The 26,178-nt window shown below is 36.2% G+C and overlaps 1 protein-coding gene across 1 annotated transcript in view; it reads left to right on the top strand.

The window, feature by feature from the left end:
• Positions 1–26,178, top strand: part of LOC148945588 (sphingomyelin phosphodiesterase-like) — a 262,982-nt gene that overhangs the window by 169,721 nt on the left and 67,083 nt on the right. Inside the window, exon 8 of the mRNA XM_089098860.1 lies at positions 12,861–13,052. Coding sequence (XP_088954986.1) covers positions 12,861–13,052 — 192 coding nt within the window. The remainder of the gene's footprint in view (positions 1–12,860; positions 13,053–26,178) is intronic.

The raw sequence follows: 26,178 nt of genomic DNA, 5'->3' as shown, positions 1-26,178 counted from the left end.
AAAATAGCCTCAGCAACTAGACACAAGTATCAATATCAAATTTACGTAAAACCCGTGAAAGTTTTTCACCCAAACCAGGTACATATGAATGAAATGAAACTTTTTGATACAACTATATCTAAAGACTGAGGAACCCCAATAACCCTACTATCATGTTTAACCCGTCTTTTTTCAATTATTTTGTCAATAAACTTAATTGGATAAGTATTAGAAAATAAAATATCCCTCAAGTATAACAATTCCGAATCCAGAAATTCCCGGGAACAAATTCTAAAGGCTCTATCCACTAGTGAAATTACAACCCCCCATTTCACCGACAGAGGGTGGCAAGAATGAAAATTTAAATACCTATCATTGTGCGTTCGTTTTCTGTAAATCGAGAAAAGTAAATGGAGTTCCCTTTTAATTAATAAAATATCCAAAAAAGTTAATTTATTGTTATCCTCAAACTCAACTGTAAATTTAATATTATTATCAAAACTATTTAAATGCTTACAAATTAGGTTTAAGGAGTCAAATCCATGTTTCCAAACGCACACCCCATCATCCATGAACCTACCCCAGAAGCAAGGGGATATTCTAAAACTGTTTATAGCGGAGGTTTCAATGGCATCTATGAATAGATTTGCCAATAAAAGAGAAAGAGAAGCCCCCAAAGGTAACCCAAAAATTTGTCTATAAAACTCCCCTGGAAAACCAAAATAAAAAGAAAATTCATTTACCAGAATAATTAGTCTCATAATGACTTCAATATCCAAACTGTCTAAAGTCACATCCTGTATTAAATCAAAGTGTTTTTTCTAATTTACTTTTTAAAATATCCTCGCACATATTTAAATCACAATTTGAATACATAGATACATCGTCAAAATTACAAATAATTGAACTATCATCCAGTGTGAAATACCTCAAGTTATTGGTAAGATCAGTCGAATTTTTTTAATATGATTTTTGTGTTCCCAATAGTGAACTCAAAGCTACCGACAACCATTTTACTATTTTTGAAACAGGTGAAGGAAAAGTTGACACAATGGGGTGGAGAGGGGCTCCCGTCTTATGAATCTTAGATAGACCATAGATCTTGGGTGCCGAACAACCCCTAGGATAATATTTGTTATAAAACTGTGGGGTAATGTGAAAATTATTTTTAATTGACTCTAATTCCTTTCTTGTTGATTTTAAATATTTATCTGTGGGATCAAAATCAAGTTTTTTGTATGTAATAGTGTCAGATATAATGGAATTCATTTGATAATTATAATCTTCAGTGTTAATAATTACTATCTTGTATCCTCAATCTGCTCTTATGATGGTGAGTACTATAACCTTTTCCAAATCAGAGAGTATTTTAACGTAATTTTTTTGTGAAATTTTTTTACCAATTAAGTTCATATTAAAGTTTTTTATTTTTCTTATTATATCAGCTCTGAGTTCTTGAGGAGTATCAACCTTATCTCTAAAAGCCATAATTCCTGACTCCACCTTTGAAATTATTTTTGAATAGGAGACTGGTGTTGGAAAACAGAACTTCGAACCCTTCGACAAAACGGCTTCCTGTTGAATATTAAGAGGCTTAGAAGACAAATTCTTAATTGCTGGACCCAGACAATGACAGGGATAAAAAACATCTGAATCTTGGAAGTTCTCAAACAAAAGTTTATTAAACTTGTCAACCAAACGAACCTTGGACAAATGAAAATCATGGCGAAAATATCTAATGGCAATTTCCTTAATTCGTATAAAAATTTCACTTGGAAGATTATTTCTCAAAAGGTTTTCAACATAATTTGAGTCCTTAGACAGTTGAAAACGTCTCTGTTTTTATTCATAAATGACGTGATTTAAAACTATTATGCTTAATATATTTTTTAATTTTGTTTCATTTTCAGTTCCAAAATGGGTACATATTTTAAAAGATTTCGGAATCACTGATTCCTTCTTGCAATTTTTTAAGAAAATTTGTTGATTTAATAGATTTGCATGTTTTTTAACTAAAGACAAATAATAATTTACATATGTGGCTAATTTTTGCCCTTACAATTGACGAATGAAAGATCTTAAGCCCAACTGGCCAGCCATCAAAAAAACAAACAAACAGAAAAAACTAAAAAAAACAAAAAAAAAAAAAAAAAAAACAAATGAGACTGTGGCCAGGGTAGAGAAAAGAAAAAAAAAAAAAAAAAGTGGATATTTCGCCTGTATACAAACAAGGCGTCTGCAGCACAAAAGACACACAAGAAGAACAAAAAAAAAAAAAAAACAAAAAAAAAACAAGATAAAACTAAAAAACCAATAAAACCACCACAAAAAAAAACAAAAATGTACAATTGGCGCAAACTGATCCACGTAGGGAAAAGATGAAATTATAGAGGTACTTCAGTGAGGACACCGGAAGAACTGAGTAAACTTAAAAAAACTGTAAATTAATTTAATCATCCAGTCGCGAAATAATCCTTTTGTTAGCCATTACTTAAGAAAATCGTTTTGGTCTAGCAGTTAAAATAGTCCCTTGGTGATTATTTAAAATCTTAACTCCCTTATTGACTGTTGATTCACTCTTTAGAAGGTTATCATAAATTGAGTCAATATTTAAATTACCTGTGTCCCTATTTATGGAAAGGTTAGCAAACATATGTTTTTTAATTTCTATGGCTTCCCTCGCCCATTTGGTGTAACCCTTATCATTAGAAATAGCCAAGGCTTCATCAAATTTTACAAAATGATCTGGTTGAAGCCAAATATGCTCTGCTAAAGCTGATACAAAAGTTTCTGGAGGCTTGCTTAGTTTTAGGTTTTTTTCTATTGAGTTTTGGTGTTCAATAAACCTTTCAACAAATTGTTGGTGAGTCCTACCAATATAGAACTTCCCACAAGAACATTGAATTTTATACACCCCCCTTACTAAATTTTCCCGAGTTAAATCCTTACCACAACTAAAAAAACTACCCATTGGCCTCAACGGTTGGAAACATGTATCAATACTAAATTTACGTAAAACCCGTGAAAGTTTTTCACCCAAACCAGGTACATATGGTAATGAAATGAAGCTTTTTGATACAACTAAATCTAAAGACTGAGAAACCCCAATAACCCTACTATCATGTTTAACCCGTCTATTTTCAATTATTTTATCAATGAACTTAATTGGATAACTATTACAAAACAAAATATCCCTCAAGTATAACAATTCCGAATCCAGAAATTCCTGGGAACAAATTCTAAAGGCTCTATCCACTAGTGAAATTACAACCCCCTGTTTCACCAACATAGGGTGGCAAGAATGAAAATTCAAATACCTATCATTGTGAGTTGGTGTTCTGTAAATCGAGATAAGTAAATGGAGGTCCCTTTTAATTAATAAAATATCAAGAAAAGGTTATTTATTATTTTCCTCAAACTCAACTGTAAATTTAATATTATTATTCAAAACTATTTAAATTCTTACAAAATTGGTCTAAGGAGTCCAATCCATGTTTCCAAACGCATACCACATCATCCATGAACCTACCCCAGAAGCAAGGTGAATTCTAAAATCCTAGGGGTTGTTCGGCACCCAAGATCTATGGTCTATCTAAGATTCATAAGACTGGAGCCCCTCTCCGCCCCATTGTGTCAACTTTTCCGTCACCTGTTTCAAAATTAGGAAAATGGTTGTCGGTAGCTTTGCGTCCACTTTTGGAAACACAAAAATCATATTTAAAAAATTCGACTGATCTTACTAATAAATTGCAAAATTTCACGCTGGAGGATAGTTCAATTCTTTGCAGTTTTGATGTTGTGTAGATGTATTCAAATTGTGATCTAAATAGGTGCGAGGATATTTTAAAAAGTAAATTAGAAAAACACTTTGATTTAATACGGGATGGGACTTTAGTCAGTTTGGATATTGAAGTCATTCCGAGACTAATTATTCTGGTAAATGAAGTTTCTTTTTATTTTGGTTTTCCAGGGGAGTTTTATAGACAAATTTTTGGGTTACCTATGGGGGCTTCTCTTTCTTCTGTATTGGCAAATCTATTCATAGATGTCATTGAAACCTCCGCTATAAACAGTTCTAGAATCTCCCCTTTCTTCTGGGGTAGGTTCATGGATGATGTGGTGTGCGTTTGGAAACATGGATTGGACTCATTAGACCTATTTTGTAAGCATTTAAATAGTTTTGATAATTATATTAAATTTATAGTTGAGTTTGAGGACAATAATAAATTACCTTTTCTGGATATTTTATGAATTAATAGGGATCTCCATTTACTTTTGTCTATTTACAGAAAACCAACACACAATGATAGGTATTTAAATTTTCATTCTTGCCACCCTCTGTCGGTGAAATGGGGGGTTGTAATTTCACTAGTGGATAGAGGCTTTAGAATTCGTTCCCAGGAATTTCTGGATTCGGAAATGTTATACTTGAGGGATATTTTGTTTTGTAATAGTTATCAAATTAAGTTTATTGATAAAATAATTGAAAATAGACGGGTTAAACATGATAGTAGGGTTATTGGGGTTTCTCAGTCTTTAGATTTAGTTGTATCAAAAAGCTTCATTTCATTACCATATGTACCTGGTTTGGGCGAAAAACTTTCACGGGTTTTACGTAAATTTAGTATTGATACATGTTTCCAATCGCTGAGGCCAATGGGTAGTTTTTTTTTAGTTCTGGTAAGGATTTAACTCGGGGAAATTTAGTAATTGGGGTGTATAAAATTCCGTGTTCTTGTGGGAAGTTCTATATTGTTAGGACTCACCAAAAATTTGTTGAAAGGTTTATTGAACACCGAAACTCAATAGAAAAAACCCTACAATTAAGCAGGCCTCCAGAAACTTTTGTTTCAACTTTAGAAGAGCATATTTGGCTTCAACCAGATCATTTTGTAAAATTTGATGAAGCCTTGGCTATATCTAATGATAAGGGTTACACCCATTGGGCGAGAGAAGCCATAGAAATTAAAAAACATATGTTTGCTAACTTTTCCGTAAATAGGGACACTGGTAGTTTAAATATTGACTCAATTTATGACAATCTTCTAAAGAGTGAATCAACAGTCAATGAGGGAGTTAAGATTTTAAATAATACCCAGGGGACTATTTTACCTGCTAGACAAAAACGATTTGCTTCAGTAATAGCTAACAAAAGGATTATTTCGCGACAGAATGATTAAAGTAATTTACAATTCTTTTGTTTTTCCTCAGTTACTCTGGTGTCCTCACTGAAGTAACTATATATTTGTATCTTTTCCCTACGTGGATCAGTTTGCGCCATTTGTACATTTTTTTTTTTTTTTTTTTCGGTGGTGGTTTTATTTTTTTTTTAGTTTTATCTTTTTTTTTTTTTTTGTTCTTCTTGTGTGTCTTTCGTGCTGAAGACGCCTTGTTTGTACACAGGCGAAATATCCGCGTTGTTTTTGTTGTTTCCTTTTCTCTCCACTGGCCACAGTAGCGTTTGTTTGTTTTTTTTGAGATTTTTCTCTTTGTTGGTTTTTGTCATGGCTGTCCAGTTCGGCTTAAGATCTTTCCTTCGTCAATTTTACGGGCAAAAATTAGCCGCTTCTGTCAATTATTATTTATCTTTAGTTAAAAAACATGCAAATCTATTAAATCACAAATTTTCCTAAAAAATTTTCTTCAAATTTTCAACAAGAAGGAATCAGTGATTCCGAAATCTTTTATAATATGTAGGCTACCCATTTTGGAACTGAAAATGAAACACAATTAAAAAATAAAGTAAGCCTAATAGCTTTAAACCACATCATTTATTAACAAAACAGAGATGTTTTCAACTGTCGAAGGACTCTAATTATTTTGGAAACTTTTTAAAAAATAATCTTCCATCTTACAATTTTATACGAATTAAGGAAATGACCATAAGATATTTTCGCCATGATTTTCATTTGTCCAAGGTTCGTTTGGTTGACAAGTATAATAAACTTTTATTTGAGAATTTACAAGATTCAGATGTTTTTTATCCTCGTCATTGTCTGGGTCAAGCAATTAAGAATTTGTCTTCTAAACCTCTTAATATTCAACAGGAAGCCGTGTTGTCGAAGGGTTCTAAGTTCTGTTTTCCAACACCAGTCTCCTATTCAAAAATAATTTCAAAGATGGAGTCAGGAATTATGGCTTCTATGGATAAGGTTGATACTCCTCAAGAACTCAGAGCCGAGATCGTAAGAAAACTAAACACCTTTAATATGAACTTAATTGGTAAAGACATTTCACAAAAAATGACATTAAAATCCTTTCAGATTTGAAAAAGGATAAATTCCTTACCATCACCAGAGCCGATAAGGAAACACGATCGTAATTATGAACACTGAAGATTATAATAATGAAATGAAATCCATTATTTCTGACACTATTGCATACAAAAAACTTGATTTTGATCCTACAGATAAATATGTAAAATCAACAAGAAAGGAATTAGAGTCAATGAAAAATAATTTTCACATTACCCCACAGTTTTATAACAAATATTATCCTATGGGTTGTTCGGCACCCAAGATCTATGGTCTACCTAAGATTCATAAGACTGGAGCCCCTCTCCGCCCCATTTACTCAACTGTTCCGTCACCTGTTTCAAAATTAGGAAAATGGTTGTCGGTAGCTTTGTGTCCACTTTTGGAAACACAAAAATCATATTAGAAAAATTCGACTGATCTTACTAATAAATTGCGATATTTTACACTCGATAAAAGTTCAATTCTTAGCAGTTTTGATGTTGTGTAGATGTATTCAAATTGTGATCTAAATAGGTGGGAGGGTATTTTAAAAAGTAAATTAGCAAAACAGTTTGATTTAATACAGGATGGGACTTTAGTCAGTTTGGATATTGAAGTCATTCTGAGACTAATTATTCTGGTAAATGAAGTTTCTTTTTATTTTGGTTTTTCAGGGGAGTTTTATAGACAAATTTTTTGGTTACCATTGGGGGCTTCTCTTTCTCCTTTATTGGTAAATCTATTCATAGATGCCATTGAAACCTCCGCTATAAACAGTTTTAGAATCTCCCATTGATTCTGGGGTAGGTTCATGGATGATGTGGTGTGATTTTGGAAACATGAATTGGGCTCCTTAGACCTTTTTTGTAAGAATTTAAATAGTTTTGATGATAATATTAAATTTACAGTTGAGTTTGAGGATAATAATAAATTACATTTTCTGGATATTTTATTAATTAAAAGGGATCTCCATTTACTTTTCTCGATTTACAGAAAACCAACGCACAATGATAGGTATTTAAATTTTCATTCTTGCCACCCTATGTCGGTGAAAGGGGGAGTTGTTATTTCACTAGTGGATAGAGCCTTTAGAATTTGTTCACAGGAATTTCTGGATTCGGAATTGTTACACTTGAGGGATATTTTGTTTTGTAATAGTTATCCAATTAAGTTTATTGATAAAATAATTGAAAATAGACGGGTTAAACATGATAGTAGGGTTATTGGGGTTTCTCAGTCTTTAGATTTAGTTGTATCAAAAAGTTTCATTTCATTACCATATGTACCTGGTTGGGGTGAAAAACTTTCACGGGTTTTACGTAAATTTGGTATCGATACTTGTTTACAATCTTTGAGACCAATGGGTAGTTTCTTTAGTTCTGGTAAGGATTTAGCTCGGGGAAATTTATTAAACGGGGCTTATAAAATTCCATTTTCCTGTAGGAAGTTCTGAATTGGTAAGACTCACCAACAATTTATTAACAGGTTTATTGAACACCGAAACTCAATTGAAAAAACCCTACAATTAAGCAAGCCTCTAGAAACTTTCGTTTTAGCTTTAGCAGAGCATATTTGGCTTCAACCAGATCATTTTGTAAAATTTGATGAAGCCTTGGCTATTTCTAATGATAAGGGTTACACCAAATGGGCGAGGGAAGACATAGAAATTAAAAAACATATGTTTGCTAACCTTTCCGTAAATAGGGACACTGGTAATTTAAATATTGACTCAATTTATGACAATCTTCTAAAGAGTGAATCAACAGTCAATGAGGGAATTGATATTTTAAATGATCACCAGGGGACTATTTTACCTGCTAGACCAAAACTAATTGCTTCAGTAATGGCTAACGAAAGGATTATTTTGTAACAGAATAATTAAAGTAATTTACAGTTTTTTTTTATTTTTCCTCAGTTAATCTGGTGTTATCAATGAAGTAACTCTATATTAGCATCTTTTCCCTACGTGGATCAGTTTGCGCCAATTGTACATTTTGGTTTTTTTTTTTTTTGGTGGTGATTTTATTGGTTTTTTAGTTTTATCTTGTTTTTTTTTTGCTTGTTTTTTTTTAATTTTGTTCTTCTTGCGTGTCTTTCGTGCTGAAGACGCCTTGTTTGTATACAGGCGAAATATCCGCGTTGTTTTTGTTGTTTTCTTTTCTCTCCACTGGCCACAGTCTCGTTTTTTTTTTTTTTTTTAGATTTTTGTCTTTTTTGGTTTTTGTCATGGCTGGCCAGTTCGGGTTAAGATCTTTCATTCGTCAATTGTACGGGCAACAATTAGCCGCTTCTGTCAATTATTATTTATCTTTAGTTAAAAAAATACAAATCTATTAAATCAACAAATTTTCTTAAAAAATTGCAAGAAGGAATCAGTGATTCCGAAATCTTTTAAAATATGTACCCATTTTGGAACTGAAAATGAAACAAAATTAAAAGATAAATTAAGCCTAATAGCTTTAAATCCTATGGCCATCCTATGTTACCTATGGCCATTGAAACCTCCGCTATAAACAGTTTTAGAATCTCCCCTTGCTTCTGGGGTAGGTTCATGGATGATGTGGTGTGCGTTTGGAAACCTGGATTGGACTCCTTAGACCTATTTTGTAAGCATTTAAATAGTTTTGATAATAATATTAAATTTACAGTTGAGTTTGAGGATAATAATAAATTACCTTTTCTGGATATTTTATTAATTAAAAGGGATCTCCATTTACTTTTCTCGATTTAAAGAAAAAAAACGCACAATGATAGGTATTTAAATTTTCATTCTTGCCACCCTGTGTTGGTGAAATGGGGGGTTGTAATTTCACTAGTGGATAGAGCCCTTAGAATTTGTTCCCAGGAATTTCTGGATTCGGAATTGTTATACTTGAGGGATATTTTGTTTTGTAATAGTTATCCAATTAAGTTTATTGATATAATAATTGAAAATAGACGGGTTAAACATGATAGTAGGGTTATTGGGGTTTCTCAGTCTTTAGATTTAGTTGTATCAAAAAGTTTCATTTTATTACCATACGTACATGGTTTGGGTGAAAAACTTTCACGGGTTTTACGTAAATTTAGAATTGATACATGTTTCCAATCGTTGAGGCCAATGGGTAGTTTTTTTAGTTGAGCCACAGTCTTGTTTGTTTGTTTTTTTTTAGATTTTTCTGTTTGTTGGTTTTTGTCATGGCTGGCCAGTTCGGCTTAAGATCTTCCATTCTATGGTGTGGTCTGGATTTCTTGGGTTGGACCTGATTTTTATGAATTAGTCTGGTTTTTTACGCATTGGTTATGATTTATATCAATTCCCTTGAATTTCTAAGCATTGATTATGGTTTCTACGGGATTTTTTCTGGATTTCTATGGACTGGTCATATTTTCTATAGTTTCGTCTTAATGTGTTTGGTTTATCTGAATTTCTTGTGATCACCCTGATGATTTCAATGGATTTTTCCGGATTTCTATGTATTGGTCATGATTTTCTAGAGGTTTGCCATGATTTCTACAGTTTGTTCTTGATTTCTATGGTTTGTTATTGATTTATATAGTTTTGTCTGGATTAGGGTTGCCCCTGACTTATAAATTTTGATCTTGATTTCTATGAATTTGTCTAGAATTAAAGATGATGACCCTAGTATCTACAGTTTGGTCTTGATTTTTATGAGTTCATCGGGATTTCTATGTATTGGTTATGATTTCTTAGATATTTCCCTTGATTTGTACAGTTTGGTCTTGATTTCTATGGTTTGGTCTTGATTTCTATTGTTTGATCTGGATTTCTATTGTTGCCCCTGATTTTTTCAATTTTTCTGGACTTCCATACATTGGTTATGATATATATGAATTCCCCCGAAGTTCTATGTATTTGATATGATTTCTATGAGATTTTACTGGATTTCTATGGACCGGTTATGATTTATACATTTTTTATTGCTGTCTGTGGTTTGGTCTGGATATTTAGGATTGACCCTGATTTATATGAATCTGTGTAGACTTCTATGCATTGCTTATGATTTCAATAAATTTTCCTGATTTTTGTGTTTTGACTATGATTTCTATAGGATTTTTCTGGATTTCTATGGATCGGTTTTGATTTCTACAATTTTGTCTTGATGTCTTTGGTTCGGTCTGTATTTCAAGGGTTGACCGTGATTTTTTAAGAATTTTTGTGGATTTCTATGCAATGCTAATGATTTCTATGAATTCACCTAGAACTTTTAAGGTGAAACGTAACAAAATAGAAATAACTTTGAAAAAAACTTCCAAGGTGAAACATAACAAAAAAAAGACAATTAGAAAAAAACTTCTAAGGTAATTCATAACAAAACAGAAGACACTTTGAAAACAAACACCTAACAAAACCTAACAAAAAAGAAAACACTGAAAATTTTTCTTTAAGGTGAAACGTAACAAAAAAGAAGGTACTTTGAATTAAACTTTTAAGGTGGAACGTAAGAAAAAACACTGCAAAAATTTCCAAGGTGAAAAGTAACAAAACAGAAGATATTTAAAAAAAACTTTTAAGGTTAAACGGAACAAAACAGAAGGCACTTTCAAAAAAACTTTTAAGGTGGAACCTAACAAAACAAAAAACACTGAAAAAAACTTTTAAGGTGAAATGTAACAAAGCAGAACATACTTTGGAAAATTTTTTTAAGGTGAAACGTTACAAAACAACACTTTGAAAAAACTTTTAAAGTGAAACGTAACAAAATGGAAGAAGCTTTGAAAAAAATTTTTAAGGTGAAACGTAACAAAGCAGAAGACACTCTGAAAAAAAAACTTAAGGTGATACCTAACAAAACAGAAGACTGAAAAAAACATTTAAGGTGAAACCTAACAAATCCCAAGACACTTTGAAAAAAACTTTTAAGGTGAAAGCTAGCAAACCAGAAGAGTGACAAAAACTTCAAGGTGAAAAGTAACAAAACAGAAGACACTTTGAAAAAAGCTTTTAAGATGAAATGTAACAAAATAGCAGACATTTAGAATAATTTTTTAAGGTGAAACGTAACAAAATATAAGAAAAAAAAATTGTAAGGTGAAATATAACAAAACAGAAGACACTTTGAAAAACAAACTTTTTAGGTGAAACCTAAAAAAGCAAAAAAAACTCTGAAAAAAACTTTTAAGATGAAACGTGACAAAACAGAAGACACTTTGAAAAAAACTTTTAAGGTGAAACGTAACAAAACAGAAGACAATTTTAAAAAAACTGTTAAGGTGAAACGGAACAAACCAGAAGACACTTTAAAAAATGTTTAAGGTGAAACCTAACAAATCACAAGACGCGTTGAAAAAAAACAGTTAAGGTGAAACTTAACAAAGCAGAAAATACTTTGAAAAAAAACTTTTAAGGTGAAACCTAACAAAACAGAAGACTGAAAAAATTTAAAGTGAAAGCTAAAAAGCCAGAAGACACTTTGAAAAAATTTTTAATATGAAAGCTAACATAACAGAAGATTGACCAAAATCTTTAAGGTCAAACTTTAACAAAACAGGAGACACTTCGAAAAAAAACTTATAAGGTGAAACATAACAAAACAGAAGATACTTTGAAAAAATAAACTTTTGATGTGAAACCTAACAAATAAAAAGACACTAAAAAAAAAACTTTTAAGGTGAAACATAACAAAACAGAAGACACTTTAAAAAAACTTTTAAGGTGAAACCAAACCATTCCACGTGGGTTTTTTTCTTTACTTGGCAATCATTAAAAATCGACGATTTTATGTTATAAATGACACCGGAACTGATTTTTCACTTAGTTTGAATTATGTTAGCTGATTTTGAGTTAGGGTCATTTTGGCTCAGTAAGCGTGCGAGCGCGCTTACTGAGCCCAAATGAACCTAATTCAAAATCAGTTAACATTGGAATTTGGATATAGGCCTATATTACCAATTTATCTAACATTGTTAACATTGGACATATATCAGTTAACATCGGAGATATATTACCAATATATCTATTGGTATCAAAATTTCGTTTTTTAGAGTTTCGGTTACTATTGAGCCGGGTCACTCCTTACTTACAGTTTGTTACCACGAACTGTTTGATATTCAATAATATCTATAAATTTCTTGATATTTTTACTCTGAGGTGATAAACCCAGCTTTTTTTCTGCCAGTTCCTGTAAATTCCGGCAGCTCCGAAAAGGTTAAGACGACACTGAAGTTTTTTAATTTCCAATCAAACGACCATATGCCAAGTATATACAAAACCCTACCAAACCAAATGATAGGATAAATTTTTTTAAACCTTTTCTTGCCCTTTGCTGGATTCCATGAAAGTGTTGGGCAAACTACACACTAAAAATAAAGCAAGTACTCCTTTTTCAGTTATAAAACCAATGTGTCAATAATTGACAATTCGGTCTATTTATGTAACGTGTCCAGGGGGCTTAGGGGGTTATACCATATCCAAAAGCGTTCAGTATTCAAAGCGTTCATATTCATTCAACGTTTGGACTATTTTGAACAAATTTGTTCACTCAAACTTTGGTGAGATGTTTTGGGATTTACAGGTTACAGAAAGCGTAGTAAATGGACAAGGAGTTTAAAAACAGATGATAGGCCTACATCGCATGCATAGGGGCTTTTACTTAGTAAGTGCTTTATCGATGCCTCTGATATTCATTACATTTCATGCTCTAGTTATCCCATACCCGAGATAGAGGGAGAAAACAGCATAACTTGGCTTTACAATTCAATAGCTGACGCGTGGTCTGTTTGGCTTCCCGAAGAGGCGTTGACAACACTGCGCTACGGAGGCTACTATTCCACACTCGTCAGAGAGGGACTTCGTATCATATCAGCCAACTTCAATTACTGTTATACATATAATTGGTAAGCTTGTTAATAGTTGAAATTGATTTAGTTTCCATAAACTATTTTTAAAAGAGGTACTGGCAATCCAGCAGACAATTTTTGGATTTTATAAATTGACCAATTGTAGAATCGTTCATTTGCAATAGCTGGCAGCTTTAAGGAATTTATATGATCAGGAAGGCTGTAAAGAACTAAGTAAAAGGTGGTCATAGCTTTAATTTAGCTGTTAGTAAGACACTTCTGTATAATTATCTCACTCAAATAACATTTAAAAGCTAGTTTCTTATAACATTTGTTTGGTGAAACATCATCTTTGTTCTCCTGTCAAATTCTGGAGACGTCAGACACATCTTGTCGGTCTTGATTACTCCAGAAAAATTACTCCTAAAGAATCTTTAAATGCACCTTTGACGCACCGTAGCAGAAATGCAACTGAGACACAACGCTGGATGCTCCTTCTCCAATCCATTCAGATCTTCAGTCTTTAGTCTCTCCTTTAAATTGGAATAGCTTCTTAATCTTTTCTTGCTAGCTCTTTCTGTCCTAACAGGTTTACCAAAATATTTTATATTTTGGAAATCATAATCATAGGCAGTGCAATATCGCAGCCTAAGTAAAGAACGATGTTGGCACAATAAATAATTTATTTTTCCGTGCCAAAGCACTTCGTATCGAAGGAGTTGTCGTAGGAACTTCGAAAAGGGCTCATTCGTTTGGAAAACGGCTAGTGCCATTTTTAATTGTCGAAAGTGATTGGAAAGCAACTAATACCCCTTCTACACCCAACATTTCCCCAAACACACCTGATCAAAATTTTGAGATAGCCATTTTGTTCAGCGAAGTTGATTTCCATATAGAAATTATTTTTTGATGAGGACACTCCCCCACAGCCCTCACGGCAAGGGTTGTAATTTATTCCTTTGGGGGCATATAAGGTTTTTATAGAAAGCGTTGTTGTTGAAACTTCGAAAAGGTTCATTCGATTGGAAATTCAAAGGGCTAGTGTTCTTCTTGATAGTCAAAAGTGACTGGAGGGCAGCTAACCCACCTCTCACGCCCACCTTTTCCCCAAACATATCCAATCAAAGTTTTGAGATAGCCATTTTGCTCAACGTAGTTGAAAAATCTGGAAACTAGGTCTTTGAGGATGAAATCCCCCCCTCCACAGTCCTAAGAGCAAGGGTTGTAAGTTATGCCCTGGGGGGCATACAAGGTTTTTAAAGAAAGCGTTGTCGTAAAAACTTTAAAAAGGGCTCATTCGATTGGAAATTGAAATGATTAGTGCCCTTTTAATAGTCAAAATTGATTGGAGGGCAGCTAACACCCCCTCCACGCCCACCATTTCCCCAAACACGTCCATTCATAACTTTGAGATAGCCATTTTGTTCAACGAAGCTGAAAGGTCCGGAAATTATATCTTTGAGCAGGATACTCCCCCACAGTCTTCAGGACAAGGGTTGTAAATTATGCTGTGGGGGATATACAGTTCTTACAGAAATTGTTGTCGTAAAAACTCGAAAAATGGCTCTTTTAATTGTAAATTTAAACCACTACCCCCCTTTCACGCCCACTATCCCCCCAAACACATGCAATAAAAATTTTGAAATATCCATTTTGTTTGGCGTAGATGAAAGTTTTTGAAATTAGGTTTTTGAGGATGATAACCCCCTTAGAGCCCTCGGGGTAGGGTTGTAAGTCATGCCCTGGGGGCAAACAAGGTTTTTATAGAAAGTGTTATCGTAGAAAATCCAATAAAAGCTCATTTGATTATAAATTAAAAGGGCTAATGCCCTTTTGAATAGTCAAAAGTGATTGGAGAACAATTAACTCCCCTCTCACTCCCACCATTTCCCCAAACACATCCAATCTAATTTTTGAGATAGGTATTTTGTTCAACATAGTAGAAAATTCTGGAAATAATGTCTTCGAGGATGACAAACCACCCAAGCCCGTCAGGGCAAGGGATCTAAGTAATGCCCTGGGAGTATATAAGGTTTTTATAGAAAGTGTTTTCGTAGAAAATTCAAAGAATGCTCATTCCATTGGAAACTTAAAGGGCTAGTGGCCTTTAAATAATTGAAAATAATTGCAGGGCAACTAACCCCTCTCTCACACCCACCATTTCCCCAAATACTTCCAATCAAAATTTGAGATAGCCATTTTGTTCAACGTAGTTGAACGGTCCGGAAATTATGTCTTTGAGGAGGACACTCCCCCCATAGCCCTCAAGGCAAGAGTTGTAAGTTATGCCCTGGGGGCATACAAGGTTCTTATAGAAAGCATTGTAGTATGAACTTCAAAAAGGGCTCATTCGATTGGAAATTGGAATGGCTAGTGCCCTTTTTAATAGTCGAAAGTAATTGGAAAGCAACTAAAACCCTTTCTACGCCCACCATTTCCCCAAACACATCCAATCCAAATTTTGAGATAGTAACTTTGTTCAGCGTAGTTTATCTCCAAAGAGAAATTATATTTTTAAGGAGGACACTCCCTCACAGCCCTCGGGGCAAGGGTTGTAAGTTTTGTCCTGGGGGCAAATAAGATTTTTATAGAAAGCGTTGTCGTATAAACTTCTAAAAAAGCTCATTCCATTGGAAATTCAAACGACTAGTGACGTTTTTAATAGTGGAAAGTGATTTTAGGGCAAATAACCCCCCTCTCTTGCTCACCTTTTCCCCAAACATATCCAATCAAAATTTTGTGATAGCCTTTTTTTTCACATAGTTGAAAGTTCTGTAAACAAGGTCTTTGAGGATGAACCCCCCCCCCACATCCCTCAGGGTGAGGGTTGTAAGTTATGCCCTGGGGGCATATATGGTTTTTATAGAAAATATTGTTGTAGAAACTTCAAAAAGCACTCATTCGATTGGAAATTAAAATAATTTACTGAAAAAATTCTTTTAAATGTTTTCACTTTTATAATTTTAAGAAGTCAAAATTAATTAAGATTTTAAGGAATAAATATCAGCGTAGATAATTTCGATGACCACACTGCCTTTCCATGACGATAAATAAAAGTTCAAATAGGGATAAAAATCCTTTTAATAGACAGCGTTTCACAAACAGTGATAGAAATTTACAAAAATACTAGATATTTCGGTCACATATGCAGATTTTTACTACTGATGACGGTCACTGCATTTGTGACCGAAATATCTGGTATTTTTGTAAATTTCTATCACTGTTTGTGAACACTGTCTATTAATAGGATTATATCCCTATTTGAACTTCTTTTTATTTCAATATTAGCATATGTATATTAAACTGACAATGTACATTTTTTTCAGTAATTTGTTTTTTATTTTTTTCAGTAAATTACAAATTATATTCTGGCTCTTAGAAAGCATAGGGTTTACAACCCTACTCAGATTAATTTCTGCTCGTTTTGAGTTTGACTTATTTTAGTTTCTGTATGTTTTTGGTTTCATTTATTTATTGATACTGATTTGTGGTAGTTGTATGCTTGATAGATTATTTGATTCTATTTTTGTTAATTTTTGGTTTCATGAAGTTCTTTACTTTTTTTTTGAAAAACTTATCTTGTGCAAAAATTTTTTTTTTTTATTAATACATAAAAAAGAAAAATGCGTATTTTCTTGTTTGAGATTGTTTATGTTAAGAAGCCTCATGTTTTTGCCAACTTCTGTAAAACAGAAAAAAAAGAGATTAGAAGAATTCAAGAGCAACTTAATGACTAAGATATCTTTTGACGTCGACTACTATTGTAGTTTAGGTTCAATATCTGTCAACTGAAGTATTGGTTATTTTTACTCCAGGTTAAAGGAGAATGACAAATGCCTTGACGAGAACAGTCTGGGTATAAGAAGTTTGAGCTGTTCCGTTGTTCTGAGATGGTTTGAAGTTTTCACTCTGCTATACGTTCCTTTCTCCGTCCCTATCCCTTAGAAGAAAATCCTGCTTGCGTGGCCTCATAGTTGCATCAGGGTGGACCTTCCACGCGTTCTCCTAACCGAAATTGTAACTGGTAACAGCGCTTTAGTGTGACAATAAGGAGTGGGATCTGCAAAAGCATTTGTGCAGACCCCGACCAATACTGTAACTGGCAACAGCGCTGCATTGTGAAAATGAGAAGGAGTCTGCACAAGCATGTGTACATTATTTGAGTGATAGGTCATATGAAAATAAGAGGAATGTAAAGAAAGTGGGGAAAGCATTAAAATTCGAATTAAGGATGTGTGAAGTGGGGGCCATGGAAAAAATTCGGATGCGTGAAGAGTCAGCTTGAAAGCACAATAGTAATATATCGCAGTGGCATGTTAATAAATCGAGAGGGGGTAGTCAATGTGGACTTGTCCCTGTTTAGAGTAGGAACGGAACCACAGTTAGTGATAAAGAAAGAGTTAAAGAGAGATGGGTGATAAAGTTACATGATACGATACAGAATAGAATGAAACAAAGCTGGTGAAACTTTGGACGTGAATGAAGATTTATTTTGGTAGGAAGAATTAGTGACAGTACTAAGAGATTAAAAAATAATAGGGCCTGGGTTTCGATAGTCTGGTAAATGAGTGTTTTAAATGTGGGTTGTGATGTTAGAAATAAATTACTGAAGATTATGAACATGATTATTGAAAAGGGGGAAGTACCTAGTGATTTGAGGAAAACTCGAACCGAACCCCGCCTTAAGAAAGATTATAAGAGTGAGTGTAGTAATTATAAAGGCATTACCTTGGTTTCTGTAAGAAGCCAATTTCTTAGTATGATGATACTTTTTAGGCTTAGAGATGCTGTAGATAAAGTTTTAAGAGAAGAACAGTGTAGTTTTAGGAAGGGGAGAGGATAGGCACAGCACAGCAAAGGCAATGAGAGGTTGCCAATGAGAGGTTACGTACTTAATATATGCTAAGCTTTACACCCTTTCCCCCCACCCCCTAGTGTGCAAATATATAGCCCAAATTTGTTTCTAAACTATTATATATTCATCCCATTTTATTTTATTTCATTAGCATTAACCAAACTTGACTTCTTTCTTGTGTGGGATATAATGCACAAGTACATATTAGCTACTTTGGTACTTTGCGATCCATTTATCAATTGTAAATACCCGTTTGACTGGTTTCCTTTAGTATTTCCCTATACAGTCTATAGCGGTGTGTAAGATATACTGCATAAGTACCGTAGCAACTTCACTGAATGCATTTACTACTCCTTTGTTTTGTTTTTTCTTAACAGCTTCGCCGAAGTTTTCTTGGTGTGATTCAACCTGAGATTGTTGAGCCGTTATAACTTCGTGCGTGCCGTAGCAGAAAACAACGAAGTGTGTTCCGTTCTCCTTTGAATATGTCCACGATTCGAACGGGCCATTTCGGATAACCTTGGAATTTTGCTAATACCAGTCCTCTAATTTCAAGTCCTCAGGGCATATTAGGAAATAAGGAAAAATGTTACCTTGTTACTACCTTTCTTATTTATAGACGTGCCGGCATTCGTCTGTTTCTCAATAAATTCAGCTGCACTCCAATTCTTAATCTTTGCAAGCGAAAACTGGTTTCATTAGTTAACAAAACAAACAAATCCAGTCTTTTTCGCACAATTTCACTACAAATCCTTTGTTTACTTGGCACACAGCCACACACAGGTAGATCGCAGGGTTGCCAAATGCCGACGCCAAAAAAGAGTGCATATAAGAGCCAATAAAGAGTGCGAGTTCCTAAAAAAAGAGTGCAAATCAAAAAATTTGCGCGCGGCTACCACCACGCGCGCAGCCCCTTTCACGGTTCTGACCACTCTTACTTGCGCCATTTACAAATAATTATCAGTTATCCTTCGATCAATAGGCATGTTAACTTTAAATTCTTCAAATGTATTTAAAAAAAAACTAGGAGGACTCCCTATTAAATCAACCTCTAAATAAATGGTCAGATAATGATTATCATACTTTTTTTTAGCTTAAAAGTTTTTTCTCTGCTGGAAATTTGCAGGTGTTTATTTTGATTCTTTGGATCTTTAACCGAGCTATAGTTGACTGAATCAAATGTCTGGTTAAACTTTTGTCACCATTTTATCCAAATATTTTGAAAGAAATATAAGAGGTCCAAGCAACTAGTCGTAAACTATAGCTGACTTCACTGTAGTCAAGTCAAGTACCGTTTTTTATTTCGATTAATACTTTTTCTGTAGTCATTTCATAAAAGAGTGCAAAAAGGAGTGCAGAGAACAAATAATGGACAAAAAGAGTGCAAATTCGGTTCGTGGTGTGAAAGAGTGCAATGAAAAAAAGAGTGCATTTCACACGAAAAGTGTGCAAGTTGGCAACCCTGGTAAATCGGTATTCCTCTGAGTGACGTCTTTAATGCAGTTCAATTTTCAGTTTCATAACAGTTTATCCTTGTAACTTGAAAAAATAATCCGATTATTTTGGCTTATGTTCACGCTTCAAAAACGAGGTAATATCCATAAAAATTTTTTTTTTTTTTTTTCCGCACTGAATGAAATCTAGTTGAAGACTATAAAGATGGTGGGTGCAGTGAAGACTTTTTTTTTTTTTTTTTTTTTTTTTAGACCATGGTACTCTTATAGATCAACGCATATAAGAGCAGTGTGGCCACAATGTATAATTTTTTTTCGGTTTCTTTAGACCAGGGCACTTCATATAGAAGGAGTTATCATAAAAGCTTCAAAGGAAGATCATTCGATTGGGAATTGCAAGTTCTAATGACCTTTTTAATAGTGGAAAGTGACTAAAGGGCAACCAGTCCCACCCTACGCCCATCATTTGTCCAGACATATCCAATCAAAATTTTGAGATAGCATTTTAGTTCAGCGTAGTTGAATTTGGAAATCATGTCTTTGAGGATGACAACCCCCTCCCCCCACTAAATCCCTCAGGGCAAGGGTTTTAAGTTATGCCCTGGGGGCATATAAGGTTTCTACAGAAAGGGTGGCCATATGAACTTCGAAGGAGGCTCATTAGACTGGTAATACGAAGTTCTAGTGCTCTTCTTAAGAGTCAAAGTGATGGGAGGGCAGCTACCCCCCCCCGCCTTTGGTTTTGGTTTTAGACCAGGATGCTTCGCATAGAAGGAGTTGTCATGGAAATTTCGAAAGTGGCTCATTCGATTGAGTATCACAAAGCTAGTACCCTTTTTAATAGACGAAAGGGATTGGAGGGTAACCAGCCCCCCCCCCTTCCCCCTGCGCCCATCCATTCCCCAATACATCCAGTGAAAATGATAGCGATTTTGTTCAGCGTAGTTGAAAAATCAATGAGTAATGTTTTGAAGATAACACCCCCACCCCCCACACACACAGCCGTCAGGGCAAGGGTTTTAAGCTATGCCGCGGCGGGATTTAAGTTTTTATGGAAAGGGTGGTCGTCTACGTCGGAGGGAGCTCAATGAATTGGAAATCTGAAGTTATAGTACCCTTTCAACCCCCTTTCCCCTCCACGGTCTACTTTCCGCAAATGTATTCGATAGAAATTTTAAGATAGCCATTTGTTGAAAAACAGTTAAAGGATCACATAACAAGGCCTTTGTTATGTGATCCGAACTACTCGCCACTATTTATCCTCGGGCTTCGTTATAGCTCTTTTCAACTTAAGGTTTAATTCAATATAAGAGCAAAAATTATTTGACAAGTTTGGGAAGTCGAAGAGTGAATACATTTATTTAGAAACATCGATTGTCTATAGGGCGTATCAGGCATACATTTGGAAAGGCCTACCGTATCAAACTGAAACTTCCAGGGCTTCGTGAGGGGATATTCAACTAGCTAAAAGGCAACATATGCATAGTGCCTACTGCTACTGCTATCAATACTGCTACTACCGTTACTGCTACTGGTAATGCAACGCAACATTATAAAAATTATAAATAAAATTAGCTATAACTGTAATACTAACGTCAATGGACTACAGCTATCCAAGCCGAGTGGATGGCACACAGATCCTGCGCTTCGTCAAAAATCAGAGGCAACGCTGTAGCGTTGCCTATAGTAAAGGCCATACGGCTCCAATGTTTTATTATTATTTATTTATTTATTTTATTTCCCAGAGGCAGTTCATATTGAAGGGGTCGTGGTAGAAACTTCAAAGGGGGCTCATTCGATTGGAAATCGAGAGTTATAGTGCCCTTTTTAATAGTCTAAAATGATTGGAGGGCAACTAGCCCCCCTCCACGCCCATCATTCCCCCAAACACCTCCAATCAAAATTTTAAGATAGCCATTTTGTTCAGCGTAGTTGATTTCCAAATAGAAAATATATTTTTGTGGAGGATACTCCCTCATAACCCTCAGGGCAAGGGTTTTAAGTTATTTCCTGGGGGCAGAAAAGGTTTTTATAGAAGGAATTGTCGTAGAAACTTCAAAACAGGATCATTCGATTAGAAATTAAGGAACTAGTGCCCTTTTTAATAGTCGAAAGTGATTGGAGTGTGACTAGCCCCCCTCCCCCCCCCCCCCACGCCCATCAGTCCCCCAAGCACTTCCAATCAAAATTTTGAGATAACCATTTTGTTCAGCGTTGTTTATTTCCAGTTTGAAAATATATTTTTGAGGAGGACACTCCCCCACAATCCTCAGAGCAAGGGTTTTAAGTTACGCCCTGGGGGCGTATAAGGTTTTTATAAAAGGCGTTGTCGTAGAAACTTCAAAACAGGCTCATTCGATTGTAAATTAAAGGGCTAGTGCCCCGTTTAATGGTCGAAAGTGATTGGAATGCAACTAGCCCACCCCCCCCCCCCACGCCCATCATTTCCCCAAACACATCCAATCAAAATTTTGAGATAGCCATTTTGTTCCGCGTAGTTGATTTCCTGATAGAAGATATGTTTTTGAGGAGGACACTCCCCCAGAACCTTCAGGGCAAGGGTTTTAAGATATGCCCTGGGTGCATATAAGGATTTTATAGAAGGCGGTGTCGTAGAAACTTCAAAAAAGGCTCATTCGATTGGTAATTCAAAGGGATAGTGCCCTTTTTAATAGTCGAAAGTGATTGGAGGGCAACTAGCCCCCCCCCACGCCCATCATTCCCCCAAACACATCCAATCAAAATTTTGAGATAGCCATTTTGTTCAGCGTAGTTCATTTTCAGATAGAAAACATGTTTTTGAGGAGGACAATCGCCCACAAAACCTCAGGGCAAGGGTTTTGAGTTATGCCCTGGGGGCATATAAGGTTTTTAATAGAAGGTGTTGTCATAGAAACTTCAAAAAAGGCTCATTCGATTGGAAATTTAAAGGGATAGTGCTCTTTTTAATAGTCAAAAGCGATTGGAGGGCAACTAGCCCCCCCCCCCTAGGCCCCTCATTCCCCAGAACACATCCAATCAAAATTTTGAGATAGCTATTTTTGTTCAGCATAGTTGATTTCCAGATTGAAAATATATTTTTGAGGAGGACACTCCCCCACAACCCTCAGGGCAAGGGTTTTAAGTTATGCCCTGGGGGCATATAAGGTTTTTATAGAAGGCGAGGTCGGAGAAACTTCAAAACAGGCTCATTCGATTGGAAATTAAAGGGCTAGTGCCCTTTTTAATAGTTGAAAGTGATTCGAGGGCAACTAGCTCTCCCCCCACGCCCATCGTTTCCCCAAACACATCCAATCAAACTTTTGAGATAGCCAATTTGTTCAGTGTAGTTGATTTCCAGACATAAAATAAGTTTTGGAGAAGAACAATCCCCCACATCCCTCAGGGCAAGGGTTTTAAGTTATGCCCTGGTGGCATATAAGGTTTTTATATAGAAAGCGTTGTCGTAGAAAATTAAAAACAGGCTCATTCAATTGGAAATTAATGGGCTAGTGCCCTTTTTAATAGTCAAAAGTGATTGGAGGGCAACTAGCGCCCCGCCACGCCCATCATTTACCCAAACACATCCAATCAAACTTTTGAGATAGCCATTTTGTTCAGTGTAGTTGATTTCCAGAGAGAAAATATGTTTTTGAGGAGGACACATCCCCACAGCCCTCAGGGCAAGGGTTTGAAGTTATGCCCTGGGGGCATATAAGGTTTTTATAGAAGGCGTCGTTGTAGAAACTTCAAAATAGACTTATTCAATTGGAAATTCAAAGGGCTAGTGCCCTTTTTAATAGTCAAAAGTGATTGGAGGGCAACTAGCCCCCCCACGCCCATCATTCCCCCAAACACATCCAATCAAAATTTTGATGTTGCCATTTTGTTCAGCGTAATTGATTTCCAGATAGAAAATATGTTTTTGAGGAGGACAATCCCCTATAACCCTCAGGGCAAGGGTTTTAAGTTATGCCCTGGGGGCATACAAGGTTTTTATAGAAGGCGGTGTCGTAGAAACTTAAAAAAAGGCTCATTCGATTGGAAATTCCGAGGGCTTGTTCCCTTTATAATAGTCAAAGGAGATTTGAGGGCAACTAACCCCCCTCTCACGCCCATCTTTTCCCCAAACACATCCAATCAAAATTTTAAGACAGCCATTTTCTTAAACGTAGTTTTAAGCTCTCGAAATTAGGTCTTTGAGGATTACGACTCCCCCAAAGCCCTCAGGGCAAGGGTTGTAATATAAAGATTCTGCGAATCCTTCAAATTATTTCTTATGGAAGGGATGCTCGTATAAACTTTAGAGAAGGCTCATTTGATTGAAAATTGAAAGTTCTTGTTCATTTTTTAAGAGTCAAAAGAGATTGAAGGGCAACTAGACCCTCTCCCTCCTCCACGCCCTAAATGCATCAGATAAAATTTTTTAGATAGACATTTTGTTAAAATAGTTCAAAGTTCTGATAAAAAAAACTATGGTGTCGACACAGCAGTAGAGACACCACACCATATATGGGCATAGAGTCATTAGGGAGAACACGTGGTTAATGGGGTCAATGACCTAAATTTCCAAGGTCGATGTTGTTGTTGTTGTAAGTGCACGCTCTCAGCGAATGTCAAGGTCGATGTTGTTGTTGTTGTAAGTGCACGCTCTCAGCGAATGTCAAGGTCAATGTTGTTGTTGTTGTTTTTGGCACGCTCGAGGTGAATGTCATGGTGTCCAGAAATAGTATTTGTTATTGTTGTTCAAGCCAAATGTTATGAGTTTCCCGGAATTTGGAACACCTGTGCTGTCGACCTCAATTCACCTATCGTGAATCAATAATTCCCCTTAGAAACAACAAATTAATTCCCCTTTCTTGACAGATCAATCAACCAATGACATCATCTGTCAGACTTTAAAAATTTTCGCATAGAAACGATTCTCCAGGAATAGATCCAAGTCATTAATGTCTTTGCCTCGGAAACAACTCTTTTGGTCGAACTCCAAAGGATATTAATAGCCAAAGGCCATGGAAACAATTCTCCAAGAAACATCTTAGCGATGAATTGTTTTAGCGCGGGAATCAGGTTTCTTATTAATTTGAAATGCATTAGCGCAGAGATGCCAAAAACAAAAGGAACACGCTGAATTACGTTTAGGGATTATTTGGGCGAAACTGTTTTAGACAGGTTATGGAACTATTTCGGCGAAACAGTTAGAGACATTTTAAAAGATGATTTTTGAAGAGATTTTAGAAGAGAATTTAATGGTGAAACTCTGTGGTCGTTATAATACACAAGTTTCATTTGAAAAGTGTTGTGAGGTCCTCTAACCCAACCCCAAAGGGTTCCAATCCTCCTACCCCAACCCCGAAGGAAGCCCCCGGTCCTCAAAGGCCCCCCAAGCTCCCAAAGGGCCACCGGCGCCCCCAAAGGCCCACCCAGACCCCCAAAGGCCATCCCCGGGCCCCCCAAAGGCCCATCGAGCTCCCAAAGGACCAACGGTGTTCCAACGGCCCTCCGCCGGCCTCCAAAGGTCTCTCACAACCCCTACTGCCCACCCGGCCCCCCCAACGCCCTCACTGTTCTCCCAAGGTCAACCCTTTGCCCCCAAAGGTCCTCCCCTCAACCCCCAAGGGCCCCCCGCCCAGCGCCGTCCCCTGCGGCTGCGCGCTGGGGCACGCCCGCGCCGCCAGCTGGGCCGCAGGGCAGCACCGCGGGGCCGGCCCGCGCCGCAGGGGATGCGCCGCAGGGAGGCACCGCAGGAATACGCCGCAGGATGCGCCGCAGGGGATGCGCCGCAAAAAAAGTAAACTCAAAAGTAAAAATTTCGAAATGTTATCCCCCAAACGCCCTCCTCAGACCCCCACAGGCCCTCCCCTGGTCCGCACAGGTCCCCCGGGCTCCCACAGGGTCAACCGGCCCCCCACGGGCCCCCCGGCCCCCAAACGTCCACCCCCGGTCCCCAAAGGACCACAGGGCACCCAAAGGCCCACCCCCCGTCCCCAAAGGTCCCCCGGGCTCCCAAAAGACCACTCTATCCTCAAGGGCCCCCGGATCCCCAAACGCCCTCCCTGGGCCCCAAAGGTCCTCCCCCGGTCCCCATACATGCACACAAAAACTGACACACACACAAACACTTACACACACACACAAAAACGGAACCACACACACCAAAACTGACACCCACACACGAACACATACACACACACGCCAAAACTTACACACACACAAACACAAACTTACACACACACACACACACACAAAAAATAACACAAGCACACGAAAACTTACATGCACACAAAAACTTACATGAACACAAAAACTTACACACAAACACACACAAAAAATACACACACACACATACTAAAACTTACACACACACTACAAAACTTACACACACACAAAAAATTACACACACACACACACACACAAAAACTAACACAAGAACACAAAAAAAACTCACACACACACAAACAAAAAATAACACACACAAACACACACACACACAAACTTACACACACACACACGAAAACTTACACACACACTCCAAAACTTACACACACAAAAACTTACACACAAAAACACACACACACACAAACTAATACACACACACAAACACAAAAAACTGACACACACAAAAACTGACAGACACACACACACACACAAACTTACACACACACACACAAAACTTACATCCACACACAAAAGCTTAGACACACAAAAACTAACACACACACACACACAAAAACTTAGACCCACACGCAAAAACTTACATGCACACAAAAACTTACATCCACACAAAAAAACACACACACACAAAAACTTACACACACGCACAAAAACTTACACACACACACAAAAACTTACACCCACACACACGCACGAAAAATTACACACACACGTAAAAAAT

The sequence above is a fragment of the Artemia sp. Qi Xiang Cuo genome, chromosome 13 (genome assembly GCF_049724085.1).
Source record: "Artemia sp. Qi Xiang Cuo chromosome 13, ASM4972408v1, whole genome shotgun sequence".
In the NCBI taxonomy this organism is placed as follows: Eukaryota; Metazoa; Arthropoda; class Branchiopoda; order Anostraca; family Artemiidae; genus Artemia; species Artemia sp. Qi Xiang Cuo.
Note: the sequence above shows the minus strand (reverse complement) of the source record. Positions and strands in the feature narration are given on the sequence as shown.